This window comes from Lemur catta, chromosome 1, assembly GCF_020740605.2.
Source record: "Lemur catta isolate mLemCat1 chromosome 1, mLemCat1.pri, whole genome shotgun sequence".
Taxonomy (NCBI): domain Eukaryota; kingdom Metazoa; phylum Chordata; class Mammalia; order Primates; family Lemuridae; genus Lemur; species Lemur catta.
In genome coordinates, this window is record NC_059128.1 from 82,492,863 (window position 1) to 82,511,645 (window position 18,783).

The 18,783-nt window shown below is 37.2% G+C and overlaps 1 protein-coding gene across 3 annotated transcripts in view; it reads left to right on the forward strand.

Annotated features, from left to right (window-relative positions):
• The window catches only part of DTWD1 (DTW domain containing 1), a 46,053-nt gene that overhangs the window by 14,693 nt on the left and 12,577 nt on the right, over positions 1-18,783 (forward strand). The window contains exon 5 of one of the 3 annotated variants that reach the window (XM_045528864.1): positions 8,147-8,468. The exons of 1 other annotated variant lie outside the window; for it this stretch is intronic. In XM_045528864.1, coding sequence (XP_045384820.1) covers positions 8,147-8,394 — 248 coding nt within the window. In that variant the 3' untranslated portion in view covers positions 8,395-8,468. One more of the 3 variants, XM_045528879.1, reaches the window with a different exon arrangement.

Sequence of the window (18,783 nt, forward strand, 5' to 3'; positions counted from 1 at the left end):
TGCTAGTATAAGAAATAATACATAAATACTCCTTGCATACTTTGTTCAGTTTCTTCTAATGGTAGCACTTTGCAAAATGATCACCTAATATTAAAGCCAGGATATTAACATTGATACAATCCAGCAATCTTATTCAGACTTCCAGTTTTACTGATACTCATTTGTGAGAGGGTGTGCATGCATAAAAGAAAGTGTGTGTACATGCACGTGTGTGTACATGCACATGTGTGTACATGTGTGTGAAGTTCTTTACAATTTTATCACTTATATTCATTCCTGTTTCTATCACAGTCAAGATGCTTAACAGTTCCAACACCACACCTTCCTCCCTCCTATCCTTCCTATACTTACTTTTTGAACTAAAAATTTGTTTAAAAAAAGGAACAAACCAAAAAATTCTTATGAATCAAACACCCCTACCATTTGCTATTTCTACTACTAGCTTACAAAAGACCCAGGTTCATTTTCTAATGGTCATACACTTCTGATATAAATTTCCCTAAGCAACACTCATTAACAGTCACATCTGACTGTGTGTTTTGGTGAACGTACATACATTTCTCTAGCATCTCTACATATATTTATCTCTCTTTCTAGAATAGAATTGAGAATATGAGGTCTCATTCATTTTTTTACTCCACACTCAATTGTCATTCATTTGAATTATAGGGATCTACTCGTTATTACTAAAATCAAACTAGTGGCTTTGCTATCTGGCTTAATCTAAGCTCTAATTTCACTGTTTGCAGATAGCATTTTACCTCATGTTTATCAGATATACATGACATTAAAATCTGTTTATGGAAAACATTAAAATATAAATCCATATCATATTTTGTGTTTTAAATATAAAATGTTAAAAATAAAATTGTTTTATAGATTATTAACTTCTTCTAAGAGTAAAATTATAGTGATAAATGCCCATAAGCCAATAAGCACATTGATTAAGGTGTAAGAAAATATAGAAATCTAGAAATTTATAGCAATAACAAGGATTATAGCAAGATGAACTCGGAAGGTGTGCTGTGCATACTTTAAATAATCTAATTGCGAAGAGTCAAGGCATTCAGGAACTACTTTGGAGAGATGTGAGCTAGTTCAGTTCCCTTCCCAGTCATCTTCTTTGTTAGCTGCTCAGCTCTGAAGGTTTTCTCACCAGGAAATGGAAATAAGCCCATCATTTGTAAGAGATTAAATATTGATCACAATTTTATATTTATTTCATATTAAAATCTAAATGTAAGTGCTTCCTTATTGAGTTTAGTTTCAGTATGATCAGTTCAAAAAGCAATACAATAGAATTTACATCTACTGTAAATATAAAAAAATTAGTGCTACATCATATAAAATGACAGATATGACTCTTTGTATGAGATTTAGCACTAACCACAAAATATATGTGCTAAGTGAATGGCCAATATGATGAAATATTGGAAGCAAAATAACTGAAAGGAAAATGACCATAGGTGCTGGAGTCAGACTGCAAGAGCCCCTGGCTCTGCTACTGAACAAGCAAAACTCTCTGGGCCTCAGCTTCTTCATTTGGAAAATGGTGATAATAATAGAATCTGCTTTAATTTGCTTTCTAGGGTTGTTGTATAGGTCAAATTATTTCATGCACGTATTGTACTTAAAAGATTCTCAAGTATATAATAATTGCTTGATAAATGTGAGCTATTACTAAACAAGACATTTTCAATAGTAATCTCAGCTTTTATCCTAAGTATGCTAATATATAAAATTATATTTAAAAATTGACATTTTTATAATTTATGATTGTTAAAACAGCAGTCTAAGAGATTGGAGACAGCCATTGAAAATTAGCTGATTTTGCTCTAGAATTGCTACCTTTTTTTTTTCTTGATTACAATTAACATTAATACAAGCAGTTCAGAAGAGTTTGGTTTTGGTTGTTATAACTATTGTGTATGTGGTTTTGGTTGTTATAACTGTTGTGTGTCTTTGAATCAGAATTATTCAAATTGAAATGTTTTAAAAATACCTTGAAAACATTAAAGGCAGAGTGGCTTTTGTGATTTGTCCATTCATTCTGTTATACTTATTGGACAGACAGTATCTTAGATTTGAGGGATGCAGAGGAGAATAAGGCACGATCTCTGCCCTCTTACTGATCACAGTGGCTATCAATTAGGGTTATATTCAGCTACATGTAACAGAATTCCAGCTAGAATCTTTTAAACAAGTAGAAGATTTACTTTTCATGTGTAAAAGTCCAGAGGTGGGTGGGTAGTCCATGGTTGGTGCAGGGGCTTCACATTTCCATTAAGGACCTAGACTTTTTCTGTTTTTCTTCTCCACCATTACTTTCATCATATTTATAGGATGGCTGCTGATCCCTGAGGCATCACATATATATTGCAGGCAAGACAAAGAGCAAAGGGCAAGATGTGTTCTTTTATTGAAAAAAAAAAAAAAAAAAGCTTTCCTACAGGTTCCACCTAGTAGGTTTCAGTTTTCCTTTCTTTGGCACGACTGGTTCACGTGACCACCCTGGCTGTAAGGAAGTCTGGAAAATTGTTTTTCTAGACACATACCACACTGAACAGAATTGAGGTTTTGTTAATATGAGAGAAGGAGAAAATGGATGTTGAGAAGTAATGGGCCTTTTCTGCCACATAATCTCTTTTGGGAAACAGGTAGACAGGTAACAAAATTCATTAAGTTTTAGATGCAGTGGCCAACATCAAGGATACTATCTGGAGTTTGGAAGGTTTCTTGGAGGAGTTGCTGTTTCTGTTGAAATATTGATGGATAAAAAAGATGAGGGAGGGACATTTCAGGCCTAGGGAATGGCATATGTACAAAGGTGTAAAAAATCATTTTGCATTCAAGAAACCAAAATAGAGTTGATGTGGTCTAGAATGTATACATACATAAGAATGATAGAAGAAGAGACTGCAGAAATTCAAATTACGAATGTCCTTGAGTGTCATGCCTGGGAATTTGGTTTTTTGTCCATAGGTGTTGTGGTATCATCAAAGAATTTTAAGCTTGTCATTGACATGATTAGATTGTGGCTTTTTTTGAGACAGAGTCTGTTGCCCGGGCTAGAGTGCCGTGGCATCAGCGTAGCTCACAGCAACCTCAAACTCCCGGGCTCAAGCAATCCTCCTGCCTCAGCCTCCCGAATAGCTGGGACTACAGGCATGTGCCACCATGCTCAGCTAATTTTTTCTATATATATTTTTACTTGTCCATATAATTTCTTTCTATTTTTTTAGTAGAGACGGGGATCTCACTCTTGCTCAGGCTGGTCTTGAACTCCTGACCTTGAGTGATCCTCCCGCCTCGGCCTCCCAGAGTGCTAGGATTACAGGTGTGAGCCACCACGCCCGGCCTAGATTGTGTTTTAAGTCTAATGGAAAGAACTGGGCTGGGACATGACTTCTAGCCCCAATTCTGCTGCTAAATAGGCAAAGATGTTTTTTGGTTTTTGGGGTTTTTTTGTGTGTTACATTTTAAAATAAATTATGATATATATGGAGAATACATATAATATTGAGTTGTAGAGCATCATGATATAATGAATAGTTAATGACCCAAGCACCAGAAGAGTATCAATAACTTCCATTTAAGTTCTCCTTCCCCACGCCATTCTCCTTCTCCCCCTGACAATTAATTATTCTACTCAATTATGTGTTTATTATTCTTTTTTGATTATAATGTTATATATATCTGTTTTCATAAACTATATATTATTTAGTTTTGCTTTCTTTGGACCTGTGTGTTGTTTTTTTGGGACTTGCTCTCTAAAGTCACCATTTTGTTTCTAAGGTTTATCCATATTGTCATATCATTGTAGCTATAGTTTATTCATTTTCACTGCTGGATAATAGCTGACTGTGTGAATATATTACACTTTATTTAGTCTTCTGTTAGTGAAACACTTGGATTATTTCCAGTTTTTGCTATTACAAGAATGCTACTACAGATATTCTTATACATGTGCAAGCTCCGCTAGGAAACATGCCTAAGAGCTGAATTGTTGAGTTCAGTATGAGAATGCTCGAGATAATGCCAAATTATTTTCCAAAGTGGGCATATAAAGTTATACTCTCGTCATTAATGTATAAAAATTCCACTGATTCATAATCCCTCCTACGTTGGCATTGTCAAATGTCTGATTTTTGCCAACTGCGTATGTGTAAAGTGGTATGTCATTGTGGTTTTCATTTGCTTTTCTCTAATTACTAATTAGATTGAGCATCATTTTGTTTGTTTATTTGTCCATATACATGTCCTATTATGTGAAATACCTATGCCAATTTTTCTAGTGCTTTATTTATTTTTTCTTACGGATTTATAGGAATTCTTTATGTAATCTAGAATATAGATAATGTTTTAAAATATCTCCTTGAAGTTTATGGCTCATCTTTTTAATTTCTTAATTAGATCATTAAATATGAAATGTCTGATTTTGAATCAAAAGTTTTATTTATTATATCTCAAGCAAGAAGCAGTACAATTAATCAAAGTATGTGCCTAAACTATCAACACAGTTTTGCCATCTTAATGATAGCTTGTCTATGCCAGCAGTAAAGAAGTCTTGAACAGCAAGTGGTGATGAAATCTCCAAAGGCATTTTCCACAGCTTGTTGAGAATAGAATACTTTTCCTTGCAAGAAGTGGTTCAAAGCCTGGAAGAAGTGATAGTCAGTTGTTGCAAGGTCTGATGAATATAGTGGATGACAGAGAATTTCCAAGTCCACCTGCTATAGTTTGAGCAGTGTTGTTTGTGTGACATGTGGTCGAGTGTTGTCTTACAAGAGGATTGGCCTGTCTCTGTTGACCAATCTCAGGTGCTTAATCACAACCATCCTCATCATTTCATCCAGTTGGGTGCACTAGACATCTGCTATAATGGATTGACCAGGTTTCATGAAGTTGTAGTGACTATTACTAGTGCTGGACCACCAAACAGACACTATTAGCTTTTTTTGATGAATATTCAGTTTTGGACTATGTTCTAGCACTTCATCTTTATCCAGCTATTGTGCTGAATGTTTGCAGTTGTCAAAAAGAATCCATTTTTCATCACACGTAACAATATGGTGCAGAAATGGTTCACCTTTATGTTGTGACAGCAAAGAAAGGCAAGCTTTGAGATGATTTCTCTTCTGACACTAGTTTAATTCATGCAGAACCCATCTATCCAGTTCTTTACCTTGCCGATTTGTTTCAAATGGTCCAATATTGTCAGAATAGTAATTTCAAACCTTGCTGCTAATTCACACATAGGTTGAGATGGATTTGCTTCCACCACAGCTTTCAGCTCATCATTATCCATTTTGGTCTCAGGTCGCCTGTGTGGCTCATTTTCAAGATTAAAATCACCAGAACAGAACTTCTCAAACCTTCGATATACTATGTGTTCATTAGCCACATCCTTCCCAAACACTTTGTTGATATTTTGAGCTGTCTGCACAGCATTGGTTCTAGGACGCAACTCATATTCGAAAATAACACAAATTTTTGACTTATCAATATCTATGGTTTCACAAAAATTGCTCTAAGAAAATTTTTGAAAGATAATCACAAGCTGAAGTGTGCATTTGAAAGAATGAGTATGTGCCTTCACAATAAAAATAAAACAAGAAGTGTCAGGCTGAAATGTCAGAGATATCAACTGTCAAACTTAGTACTTAAAATTGGACATTTCATACTTAATAACCTAAAATAGTAACTTCTGAGGAAAAAATTCTTAGTGTATAATTTATCAATATGTTTAGTACTTTTTTGTGTCTTCTTTAAATCCTTCTCTGCTCCAAGATAACTATTAATACAGTTCTAATAATTTGCTTATAGATTTTTAGCACTTTTTTTGTAAATAATGTCAGTTGTGTTTCTTTCTTTCCATTTCTTATGCATCTAATTAATTTATTGTTTTTTTATTACTGTGTTAACTAAGACCTCCAATGCAATATTGAGTGGAAGCCCTGTAGAGGTCATCCTTCTCCTGTTTTAATCTGATAATTTGTGTCTTTTGAATAGCAAGTTTAGTTTATTTACATTTCCTGTGAGTCCTGATATACTTGAATCTACTTCTACCATCTTAATTTTTATTTCTATTTGTCCTGTTTTTTATTGTTTTTTCTTTTCCTGGCTTTTCTTTGATTGAATGAGGTTTTTTTTTTTTTCTTACTTTATTTTTTAACATTTATATTTCAGTTCTTTTAGAGAATTGTGCACATGTCACTTAAAAAGTTTAAAGCCACACAATATTTTAACCTCTCCTTTTGTACACTATACGGACTTAGTACACACACGCTTCAGTCATCCTCCCCCTGGTTCACAATGTTATTATTAATATTCATTATTTTTGTTATGTCCCTTATTATCAGCCCACAGATTAGATACTATTTTTGTTTTATAGAGGCGCCATGTATTTGGATTTGTATAGATGTTCGCCATTTTCTTTGCTCAGCATTTTATCTCTTATTACCATCTTTGCTAAAATATTAATATATTCTCTAGGAATTCCTTTAATTTGGTCTCTTGTTCGCATATGTTCAGTTTTTGTCTACTTATGTTTTTACTCTTTTTCTTCATTTGTTATTCCTCTGGGTGCAGAATTTTAGTTTGGCAGATAATTTCTTTTGACACTCCAGTGTATTCAATAATCTGTTGTTGCTAGTGAAAAGTCTCTTGTAATTCTAATTACCTTTCCTTTTTATATAATTTGTCCCTTCTCAATGGCTTCTTTTAAAATCTCTTCATCTGTGGTGTTTTGCAGTTACACTACTATGTGGTGGAACTAGTCACTGATTTCTTTGTATTTATCTTGCTTGAGATACATTATGTTTCATGTATCTGTGGCTTCTCATCTTTTAAAATAATTTCTGGAAAAGTCAGAAGCAATATCTCTTTAAATGATCTCTCTCTTCCATTCTCTTAGTTCTCTCCTCCTTGGGTTCCTATTAGACATTTGTTCCTCCATAAATCTATTATCTTAATATTACTTATATTATTTATTTCTTGTCAATTGTCTGCTACATTTGTGAAGTAGCTTTTGAGTAAAAGTGGGGTATAACAGTAGGAAATCATTGGTAACTCAGAGGTTCCTAATTGGTTGGTGGGTCAATTTTGATTCTACTTTTTCCCTTTTATTTCTCACTTTAAAATAAAATTTGCAAAAAAATAATATGGGAAATAAATTTAGCGTGAGTCCAAGTAGTGGACTAAGGAACTAAAAGCATTTTGGGTTTGTATGCTGACATCTGAGTTCTAACAGATGAGAGTACTGTTCTGTGATTTCATTGATCATATCCTCTTTAAGTGTACAAGACAAAGTCATTCTAGCTAACTATGTCATTGAAGGTCTGCATCATAATTGTGACGGAGGTAAAAGAACACCTTGACGTACAATGTTCATGTAGATATAGCTTAAAAGTGATACTCTAAGTCTCACTTAAAAGTAAACTTTTACCTGTATTAAAGACCATTAAACTGCCTGTCTCTTAGTGAGTTTCAGAATGATATTTTATTTTATTTTTTTTAGTTTTCTTTTTTTTTTTTATTTCAGCATATTATGGGGGTACAAGTTTAGGTTACGTATATTGCCCTCGCCCTCCCCCCCCAAATCAGAGCTTCAAGCGTGTCCATCCCCCAGTGTGCATCACACTCATTATGTATGCATACACCCATCCCCGCCCCCACCCCCACATCTGCCCGATACCCGATTAATGTTATTCCTAAATGTGCTCTTAGGTGATGATCAGTGAATGATATTTTAAAAGTCAATTTATGAAGGAAATGAAACCCTTCTCAAAATTGTTGAATTTAGTCTTGTCACAGGTTCAGGTTTTAAAAAGACACTGGTAGATAGAAGATAGAAAGAGTGAACATCTTAAATGTTAATTACTTTTAATATTTTGGTCTAAGACTTAGAGGTAACTGTCATGTATAAGATTTCATTCTGTGTCTCATGTTGCTTCTGTGTATACCTTAATGCCTTTAAGGAAGTATCCTGTTTTAAATTGGAATTAAAGGTATTTATTTTAAAAATTCTAAAGACAAGAGAAATCATTATTATTGTACTGTACTCTGTGATTAGGAAGAAATATAAGAAATATTTATATTTTTCTTTCTCTTTTCTTTCTTTCTTTCTTTTTTTTTTTATTGGCAGGGTTGTTACAAGTTGAATTGAAAACAAGAAAAACTTGCTTTTGGCGCCATCAAAAAGGAAAGCCAGATACTTTCCTTTCCACAATTGAAGCTATTTACTACTTTCTAGTAGACTACCATACTGATATATTAAAAGAGAAATACAAAGGACAATATGACAATCTTTTATTTTTCTATTCTTTTATGTACCAGTTGATAAAGAATGCCAAATGCTCTGGAGATAAGGAAACAAGAAAACTTACCCATTAGTTTTTAACAAGCCACCTATGTCTTTTTATTTTGCTAAAATTAATAAACTTATAATTGTGCTTTGTTTATTCTTAGGAAATAATCATCTATAATGTCTGCAAGACCACTTGAACAAAAGAGATGATAAGTGATTTGCTTTGAGGTTAGTGGCAAACATAGGCAGAACTATAATTTTATTTCCAGTCTCTAGGGCTATTTCTTTAAGTCCATACTGCCTGTGATGGATATTTGTTGTTTTTTACATTTGCCCAGCATCTTTTTTAGGGGGAAATTGTTAATAACCATGTGGTCCTGCCTTAGGGGTGAGTATATAACATAGGTTAGCAAGTTAAGTGCCCTGACATGCCCTAAACACAGTGTTTCTCCAGGGATAAGCATGTGACCCAACAACACCAGGGTCCTTTTTGATAAGTGATGTGGATGCTGTAGGAGATGAGGTTTACTTTTTCAAAAGACAGTATGGTACAGTTGTTAAAAGCATAACTCTGTGGGTAGACTATCTGAATCTAAATCTCAGCTTTTTCTTTTCCTCTGATCAGCCATATGGCAGTTTTTTCCATCTGTAAAGAGTGAGTAATACGGTTGCTATCTTAAAAGATTAATGGAGTTAATGTATGGAAGGGGCTTTCAACGGTGCCTGGAATACAGTAAGTGCTATATATGTGTTTATCCTTTTTATTATTATATCTGCAATTGCTGACTAAGAATCATTTAAGCCTGGAGCTGCTTTGGCTATCTGTGCTGCCAGGTAAAGATAGTCTGCCTTAGAATGAATTCAGCAGAGGAAAGCAGAGTGGAGAGATAAAGAGACTCAGTCCTGATAATACCATTTAACCACTTAGATCTAGCTACTTGTGAATGGAGCTCTACTGTGTTGAATAGCTATTGTTTGCTCCTCCACTCTTTTCTATTCTGTTCTCTGCCCTGTGAGGTAGGTTCTCTTGCTTTCTGGCTTTTGGTTGGGTTCAACAAATGGAAAACACCAGTGAGAGATTGGAAGTTGAGAGGAAAATGAAATCGTGTTTTTATTTCCCTGGCTCATTTCCTGCCAGGTCACCACGGATTGGCTGTGTCCCTCTACTAAATGCCATTCTATCCCTGCCTTTCCCAAGCAGTTATCCCAGTTACCTATCTAGGTTTAGATCCCTGCTCCCTGACTTTATCTCTTTTCCACTAAGGGTAGTGATACCTTACAGTTGTTACTAGCCCCAGGGTAGTTCATTACTCCTTGTTGCTTTCCCTAAACCCTGCCCATACCTTTGTAAATACTATAGTTATTTTATTGCAGCCTTTTCTAATGTCCCCATTTTAAGTTGCCTTCTTTTTCTTTTTGTGACTCAGACTGATAAATTCACCCATTTGGATACTAGAAATAACAGTACATTTCCTAAAGTATATTCACTGGGACACAACATGTTTTATGGGGGGAAAAAAGGTTCTGAAAAGTCCTGAAATAAATAAACATTTTGAACTTTATATAAGCTAGTATGTCTTAAACATACTTCAATATGTAACACTTATTAACTTATTAGAAATAGGGCGTTTGTATTATTGTAATTTAGAGAAATTACTGATTATATACATGTGGTAACTGAGGACTAAAGAGGTTAAGTAAATTGCCAATAGGTTGCACAACTAGTTAGTGGCAGAACCTGGTCTAGAATCTGGGACTTCTGATTTGGGTTGGTTTAGTGAAGTCACCATTATATCGTGCTATTCATAAAAAGGAATGTGGATCATATAAGGTTTGAAATTTATTAGCCCCATAGTCTTAGCCAAATAAACTAACTGGTTTGCTTGCTTAGCAGTTATTTTACAAAAATGGAGTTAAAATAGATTTCTCATGTTTGGAACTTGGCCCTGAGAATAGAGGAAGGCTTGAATTGATTTAAGCAGGGCCAAAGTTGAATTTCTCTGGGCTAAATTTGGATATCCCTGAGCCAAAATCCATTGCCATTTAACTGGCTTTACAAACCAACAAAACATTACAGTTAACAGGAAGAAGAAAAAAAGAGAGAGGCAGAGAACAACCTTATCACTCATTTGCCCCTGTCTCACAGGTGACATAAGAAAGGTGACCCACATACTTCATAAGAGCCTAATTTATGGCTAAGTACAGATAAAATCGCAAGTTCTTCTCAAAAAAAGATAGTAATACCTGTTAGAACAATGACTTGGCTGTAGTTGTCTTGTTTTTCTTTGGTACTGGAGACTGTAAAAATGGCCCTAATTCACTCTGTCCTGTATTCATGGTTCTTTTTCAGGTTCATTTGAAGTACCCCCTCACTGTGATTCTGGGCCACATGCATTTTCAGAGATCTAGTGTATTTCTGCTTACTCTTAAGCTTCTGCTCTTGACATAAGAACATGCATGTCTGGGTTAGCCTGGAGGATGAGACACTCAGGGACCAGAGCCATGTTGTCCTGGTTACCCTTGTGGAATCCTGTCTAGATTAGCTGATAGCCAACCAACCCCCAGATATATGAACGATTCCAGCCAAGATCAGTAGAGCTACTTACCTACTTCCCGATATGTGAACAAGGAATGTCTATTGTTATGCCACTGAAGTCTTATAGCTGTTTATTATGGCATTATTGTGGCAATAGATATCCCATCTTTGGAAACAGTATCAGGTGCATCTTCCTCAGCCTCACTGTTACTTGGGCCCTTGCCCACTTGCTTTGCCTTAGCCTACCACCTTACATAGTGACAGACGACCGACCAGCAGGCTTGTGTGATTCTTCTGCTTGAGGTCAACTAGACACATGCTCAGAATCCCTGGCCCATCCCAACACTTCTGAACTATAGGAACACATACACCAGGGCTTCCCCAGTGACTGTTAAAAGAACTAGGTAGTGCAGTCTGATAGGTCAGTGAAGTTAGCTGTTTGAAAAACCTGGATCAATGGACTAAAAGAAGCTGTCAGGCAAATTCCTTACTTTTTCTGATAAACTATAGAGACATTGTTTTTCACCCTGCCTGTCAAGAGATGTACCATGTGGCTAAGCAAGTGTGCTTTCATGGCTTTTCATGAGACAGTAGCAAGTGCTATACAGTAATTTATCAATTTGTATTTGCTTCCAAGCCTTGCTAGTCTCATTTCCTTTCTTTACTCTTACCAGCTGGATTGTACAATCTAATAAAGTGGTAGATGTAATTTTTCCTTCAGACTCTCGTTTCTAGGGAAACCAGGTGTTTTAGTCTGGATTTGGTCAAAACAGCCTCATTACAAGTATTAGATGAATAAAGAAGTTTAATAAAGGAGTTAGGGTTCATCCAAATGTGGGAGATATTGGGAGAGTAAAGATCTGGAAGGCAGCAGCAAGGGAGAATTAGAGAAACAGTCACTAACTAGGTCAGCCTGAAATTCTCCAAGTACCCATGAATTAGTTTGTAGAGACATTTATGTCTTAAGCATATTGAGTTTCTTATTCCCTTAATCTTTCTGGGAGCCTAGCCTAAAGGTACCCCCTTAATCCCTTCAGAAGTCTTAAAAAGAAGTATGTAGCCACACCCTTAGATCTTTTCTGTGAGGCCGTGTTAATGGCAATCCCCTTGATTTAGTCTTTGTCGTAACGCTGTGTTTTATGATCACATTTTATTTGATAAGAAACCATTTCATTTTCCAGTCCTGTGTATCTTAGGTTCTATTATATATTTCTTTCAATTCCATTCACATACCCATCTCCTTATTTTTGGGCTTGTCCCTTTCTTATAGTACCTTATATCTATAGCTAATAGTAGCCAGCATATTCTTTTAAAATTCTGCCTCAAAATCTCACTGAATGCCATAAGTTTACTAGGTATATTTTCTGTCTTCCATGTTATTGGAAGCGATAATTTTACCAAATTTTTGTCTCCAGTTATTGACAATTAAAACACTCAGAAAAAAGTTTAGCTAACTACTTAGTAAGCCTACACTGAAGACCACCAGCCAAAAATCACCACGCATACATAAGAGTCAAGCGTCACTAGACACTTGGTGAAATTCTGTAAATAAAAAGGGGAAGAAAGAAGGGGGAAAAATCCAAAAGAAATACACAGGCAGAGAACAAGAGAAAAAAACCTAATTATCTTCAAAAAAAGAGTATATTGTATTCACAAAACAAAAATGGGATAGTAAGAAAAAGAACAGGCAATAAATGAAAAAGAAACCCTGGAAATTTTAAAAAAGTGATTGCTGAAATAAAAATACAATACAAGAGTTGGGAGAAATGTCCAAGATGGCCAACTAGAGACATCACTTGTCACACTGTCCCTGCAGGAAGGCAGGATATTGGATGGAGGAAAGGGGAGAAAAGTTGCAGCTCAGGTGTGAGTCATGGAGAGAGAAGTCAGAGATGGCTGGGGACCCCACAGAGAAAATTGTGAAGCCAAGAAGGAAGAAGATAAAGAGGAGAAGATATTGGCAAGGATCAAACCCAGAGAGGCTCAGAACTCAGTGAAATGGTAAGGGGGTGATTCTCCTCCCCCTCATAAGTGCCCTCGGTGAACAGCAGGACACTAAGTTCACTAAAGGCTTTTCCACCCTCCACAGGCCCAGGCACAGTGGCAAATATGGAATAGTGGGGTGAGGTAGCGAGTCCCAGGAGTTTGGGCAGTTTGTGAGGGGCACCCCCTGGGAGAGCGCCATGAGAGGTGAGTGCTGGCTTTCTCCCATGCAGACACTTCCTCCCCAGCATCTCCTCCATCCACTGCAACTGAGAAAGCAGTTTGAGTTCCAGCTGACCGGGAGCTGCACACCCCGCCTCCACAGCCATTACAATTGAGAGTGTAGTGTGAGCAAAGAAGTTCACGAATGGCTGCTTCTCTCCAGTAGGCATGCATCTCAGGCTGAAGTCTCGTCAGAGTGGGACCCACACTTCTTCCCCCTGAGGACTTATGGTGGAACGGGTGTATAATTTGGTAACTTCCCACCTGCCAGTGTTTTGTGGGGTTGCACACTGGTGGCTCAGATAAGCAAGCCTGTCCCCATGCACCTGACACAAGATGGGTGCCGGGGGACACAGATAGGAAGTCTGGGAGCTGGACCTAGGTGTCAAGGAAGCCCTCGCAGACATATCTGATGGAGAGTGTAATGGGGTGCTGAGGAAGGGGGATCTGGGAGTGTGTCCTTCCCCCCTGCTGGAGAACCACTGTATTGGATAAGGGTGTGGCATTTGGAGAGGAATAGCTTTGCCCCTGGTTTCATGGCAACTGAAAGCCTCACATTCTTGCTCACCAGCTGACTGAGTACTGCGGCCCTACCCCCCACTCATTACAACACAGAGAGCAGCTTGAGCCAAGAAGTTCTCTACTGGTCATTTCTCTCTGGCAGGTGCATGCTACAGGCAGAGGTCTGCACAGACAGTGGGGCACATACCTCTTCCTCTAAGGACTGGTAGTGGAACAGGGATGCACAATTTTGGAACTCCCAGCTCACCAGCATTGCATGGAGATGCATGCTAATGGTTCAGACACACAGACTGGGGGGAGGTTTGAGAGCTGGACTTGGGTGTTGAAGGAGCACATATGGACTGAACTGATAGAAGTGTGCTGTAAGGGTCCAAGGAGTGGCAATTTGGGGAAGTACCTACCCCTCCCTGCAGAAAAACCGAGCTACTGGATAAGCGTGGAAAGATCCCAGCCTGGGCCCTTAGCACTCCAGCATTTAGGTCCCTCCCCCATGAACAGCCCTCACAGTTTGGATAGCTAGTCCTGACCCTCATACCAGCGGCTTCCCCTAGTGGCAAGAAAAGCAACTTCTGAGCCCTGTAGAGGCTTTGCAAAGTCAGGCCCTGCAACCTATCCATGAACTGCCTTCCTCCTCCCTTTACCTCAGTGGTGGTGGAGATCACCCTGAGAGTTACAGGGTCTCTGCTAAAGCCTGGGGCACCCAAGTACCCCGCCACGGTGACCAGAGTCTGCCATGGACACGAAAAAACATCTCAGCGGCTGGCTCTTTCATACAAACATCAACCAATGACATGGAGAACAACTCTATATAGCTCATCATAGTATCACCCAACTTAAGCAAACAGGACATGACTGATTTGTATTCACAAGTCCCAACCCCCTTTTTGGAGATTAAGCTGGGGAATGCAACACAATTCATACTGCTGGGAAGAGGTGAAGACAGCAGGACAAAGGCAACCCAAGAGGATCACCAAACCTGCTTGAACACTCTGTAGACAGCTTGGGACCAACACTCCGCTCACAGGCACAGTAAGGGATTGATCTTCAGGGACCCAAAGACATGCCCACAAGCCAGACCCAGTACCCCCAGGACTGAATCAAGAGGCCAGATGAGAAGGAATCAGCAAAAGAACTCCAGAAGTATGAAAAATCAGACAGAAAGGTCACCCCAAAAAGGAAAGAACAACTCTTTACCAATGGATACCAACCAAAATGAAAATATCAAAATGACACATACAGAATTCCAAATATTGGCCAGGCGCGGTGGCTCACACCTGTACTCCTAGCACTCTGGGAGGCTGAGGCAGGAGGATTGCCCCAGCTCAGGAGTTTGAGACCAGCCTGAGCAAGAGCGAGACCCCATCTCTACTAAAAATAGAAAGAAATTATATGAACAACTAAAAATATACATAGAAAAAATTAGCCAGGCATGGTGGCACATGCCTGTAGTCCCAGCTACTCGGGAGGCTGAGGCAGAAGGATTGCTTGATCCCAGGAGTTTGAGGTTGCTGTGAGTTAGGCTGACGCCACGGCACTCTAGCCTAGGCAACAGAGTGAGACTCAGTCTCAAAAAAAAAAAAAAAAAACAAACAAAAACATAAATCCATAACCAAACCACAGCCAACATAGTACTGAATGGGAAAAAGTTTAAAGCATTTCCACTTACAACTAGAAGAAGACAAGGATGACTTCTGTCACCACTTCTGTTCAACATAGTGCTGCAAGTCCTACCCAGAGAAATCGGGCAAGAGAAGGAAATTAAGGGTATCCAAATAGGAAAAGAGTAAGTCTAACTATTGCTCTTTGCTGATGACATGATCGTATATCTAGAAAACCCCAACAATTCTGCCAGGAGACTCCTGGAATTGATAAATAACTCACCAAAGTCTCAGGTTACAAATCAATGTACACAAATCAGTAGCATTCCTATATACTAACAACAGTCAAGCTACAGGTATAAAGAAAATTAATACCTAGGAATATATTTAACCAAGGAGATGAAAGATTTCTATAAACAGAACTGCAAAATACTAAGGAATGAAATTGCAGATGATGTAAACAAATGGGAAAACATATCATGCTTATGGATTGGCAGAATCAACATTCTAAAATTTCTGTACTCCCCAAAGTGATGTATAGATTCAATGCAATCCCCATCAAAATAGTAACATCATTTTTCACAGATCTAGAAAAAAATGTGTCTACACTTTTTTTAGATCCTGATAAGAGCCTGAATAGCCAAAGCAACCTTAAGAAAAAAGAACAAATCTGAAGGCATCACTTTACCAGACTTCAAGCTATACTACAAGGCTATAGCAACCAAAACAGCATGGTACTGGCACCAGAATAGTGACTTAGAACAATGGAACAGAACAGAGAACCCAGATATAAAACCACCTACGTATTGATCTTTGACAAAGCAGACCACAATATACACTGGGGAAAAGAACCCCTATTCAATAAATGGTGTTGGGGAAATTGGATAGCTACATGTAAAAGATTGAAACAGGATCCATATCTCTCACCACTCATTAAGACTAATTCAAGATGGATAACTGACTTAAACCTAAGACTTGAAACCATAAGAATTCTAGAAGAAAATGTTGGAAACCTCTTCTAGGTATTGACCTAGGCAAGTAATTTATGAAGAAGACCCCAGTGACAACAAAAATAAATAAATAGGACTTGATTAAATTAAAAACTTCTCCACAGCCAAGGAAACAAGCAACAGAGCACATAGACAACCTACAGAATGGGAGAAAATATTCTCATGCTATACATCCAATAAAGGGCTAATAACCAGAATCTAGAAAGAACTCAAGAAAGTCAGTAAGAAAATCATACAACTCCATTAAAAAGTAGGCAAAAGACATAAATAGAAGTTTTTCAAAAGAAGACTAATGGCCAATAAACATATGAAAAAATGCTCAATGTCAATATCATTGGGGAAATGCAAATCAAAACCACATTGAGATATCACCTAACTCCAATGAGAATGGCTTTTATCAAAAAGTGCCAAAACAATCGATGCTGGTGTGGATGTGGAGAGAAAGGAACACTTATACACTGTTGGTGGGACTGCAAACTAGGACAACCTCTATGGAAAATAGCATGGAGATTCCTCAAAGAACTAAAAGTAGACCTACCATTTTATCCAGCAATCCCACTACTGGGTATTTGCCCAAAGGAAAAAAAGCCATTTTGTAAAAAAGATACATGTGCTCATAGTAGCACAATTCACAATTGCAAAGATGTGGAATCAACCCAAGTGCCCATTAGTTCATGAGTGGATTAATAAAATGTGGTATATGTACAGCACAGAGTTCAACTCAGCCATAAAAAAAAAAATGGATTTCTTTTGTAACAATCAGGATGGATCTGGAGACCATTCTCCTTAGTGAAGTCTCACAAGAATGGAAAAACGAACACCAAATGTACTCACTATTAAATTGGAACTAATCAATCAATACCCATGTGCACATACAGTATTAAAACTCAATGGAAATCACGTAGGTAGGAGGGGGAGGAGGGAATGGGTGAAATCATACTTAATGGGTACAAGGTACACTATCTGGGTGATGGGCACACTTATAACTTTGGCTCAAGCAGTACAAATGTAATCCATATAACTAAAACATTGTACCCCTATAATATTGTGAATTTTTTTAAAAAAGAGTTGGAAGATAAAATATAACATTAGAATGGAAAATTATGAGTTTCAGATACTTAGGTCCAATCTTAAAGTTGTAATTGAAACCATAGGCTACATGTAACACTTTATTTAATAAAAAATACCTTAATAGGAAAGACAATAGTGCTTGTACTAGTTATGACCCTTTGCTGTAAAGGAGAAAGTTGGATATTATTTGTATACCAGATACCATAAATTCACAAAAAATAAAGAGCTTTAGGTAGGTGGAATGAAAGTCTTCATACACTTTATATTAATCTATACATAACACTGCATATTATCATCATGAAATTGAGTTTCTAGCTGGATTGCTAAGTCAAAGCTCTTCTCTCCAAATAATTTTTAAACATGACATTTTCATATTGTCCCCTGATGCTCTGACAACTGCAATCTTATTTTATATTTTAGTTATAGTAGATAGTATTTATCTTATTATATGTTTATTACAGAATATTGTGTTTGCTGGAGAATATCTACTCACCTGAGCTGTAATGTTCATACTAGCATGTGGCTGATTAATTTATTCTCTGTGACTTCAATATCTTTACTCAGTAGTTCTGCCACTATTACTGGAGTAAATTAGCTGGTCAAATAAGATTTTGTTTTGACTTTCTTTCTAAAGGTCATTTCTGGCCCCAGTGTGGAGTTTGTTTTTTTACACTTGAAGAGATCTCTTAAAAAGTCAAAGAAAACAGGGCAAATAATAATAATTAAAAAATAACCAATCCAGGAAGTTCTTCATTCTTGTAATAGGAGTTACAGAGAGAATGGGAATTGTGGGGAAAAAGTTTTTTAATTCCTAAAACTGAGGACGTTAAATTATTAGAATGGAAAAAAAGACACAAACTAGGGCTTATCATTAAGAAATTTTAGAACACTACCTATAGAGAGAAAATACTAAAAGTTTGCAAAGAAAAGAAACAGGTCATACAGAGACCAAGGACTACATGGTGAGTGCCAGGCGCACTGTCTGGAGAATGGACACGCTTGAGGCTCTGACTCAGGGGGATGGGCGGGACATGGACAATGTACATAACCTGAGCTTTTGTACCCCCATGAAGAGCTGCAATTAAAAAAAAAAAGAAAGAAACAACACTGGAAACTAGAAGATATCAGGTGATTACCTTCAGACTCCAAGTAAAAACAAGTTTCTACTTGGATTATATTTCTAGTTATATAATTAATCAGGTTTGAGTATAGAATAAAGACATACAAAGTCTCAAAAATTTTAACTTCTGTATATCCGTCTTGAGATAAAGATGTTTAGGAAGAAGATACTGGAGGATGTTTTCCAGCAAAATGGAGGAGAAAACTAAAAAGGAGGAAGAAAGAATGAAGAAGGCAGCAAAGGGAAGTCCTGGCATTCTTTTATTTATCCTTTCCACAAAATTTTTTGGGTGCCTAGTATTGTCAAAGTCTTGTCTAGGTGATGGATATAGCATGCCACGTTAATAAGTGCTAAGAAGAAAGTAATTAAATAAAATAAGGGACAAGCAGTGACTGGTGCGGGAAAGGGGTAGT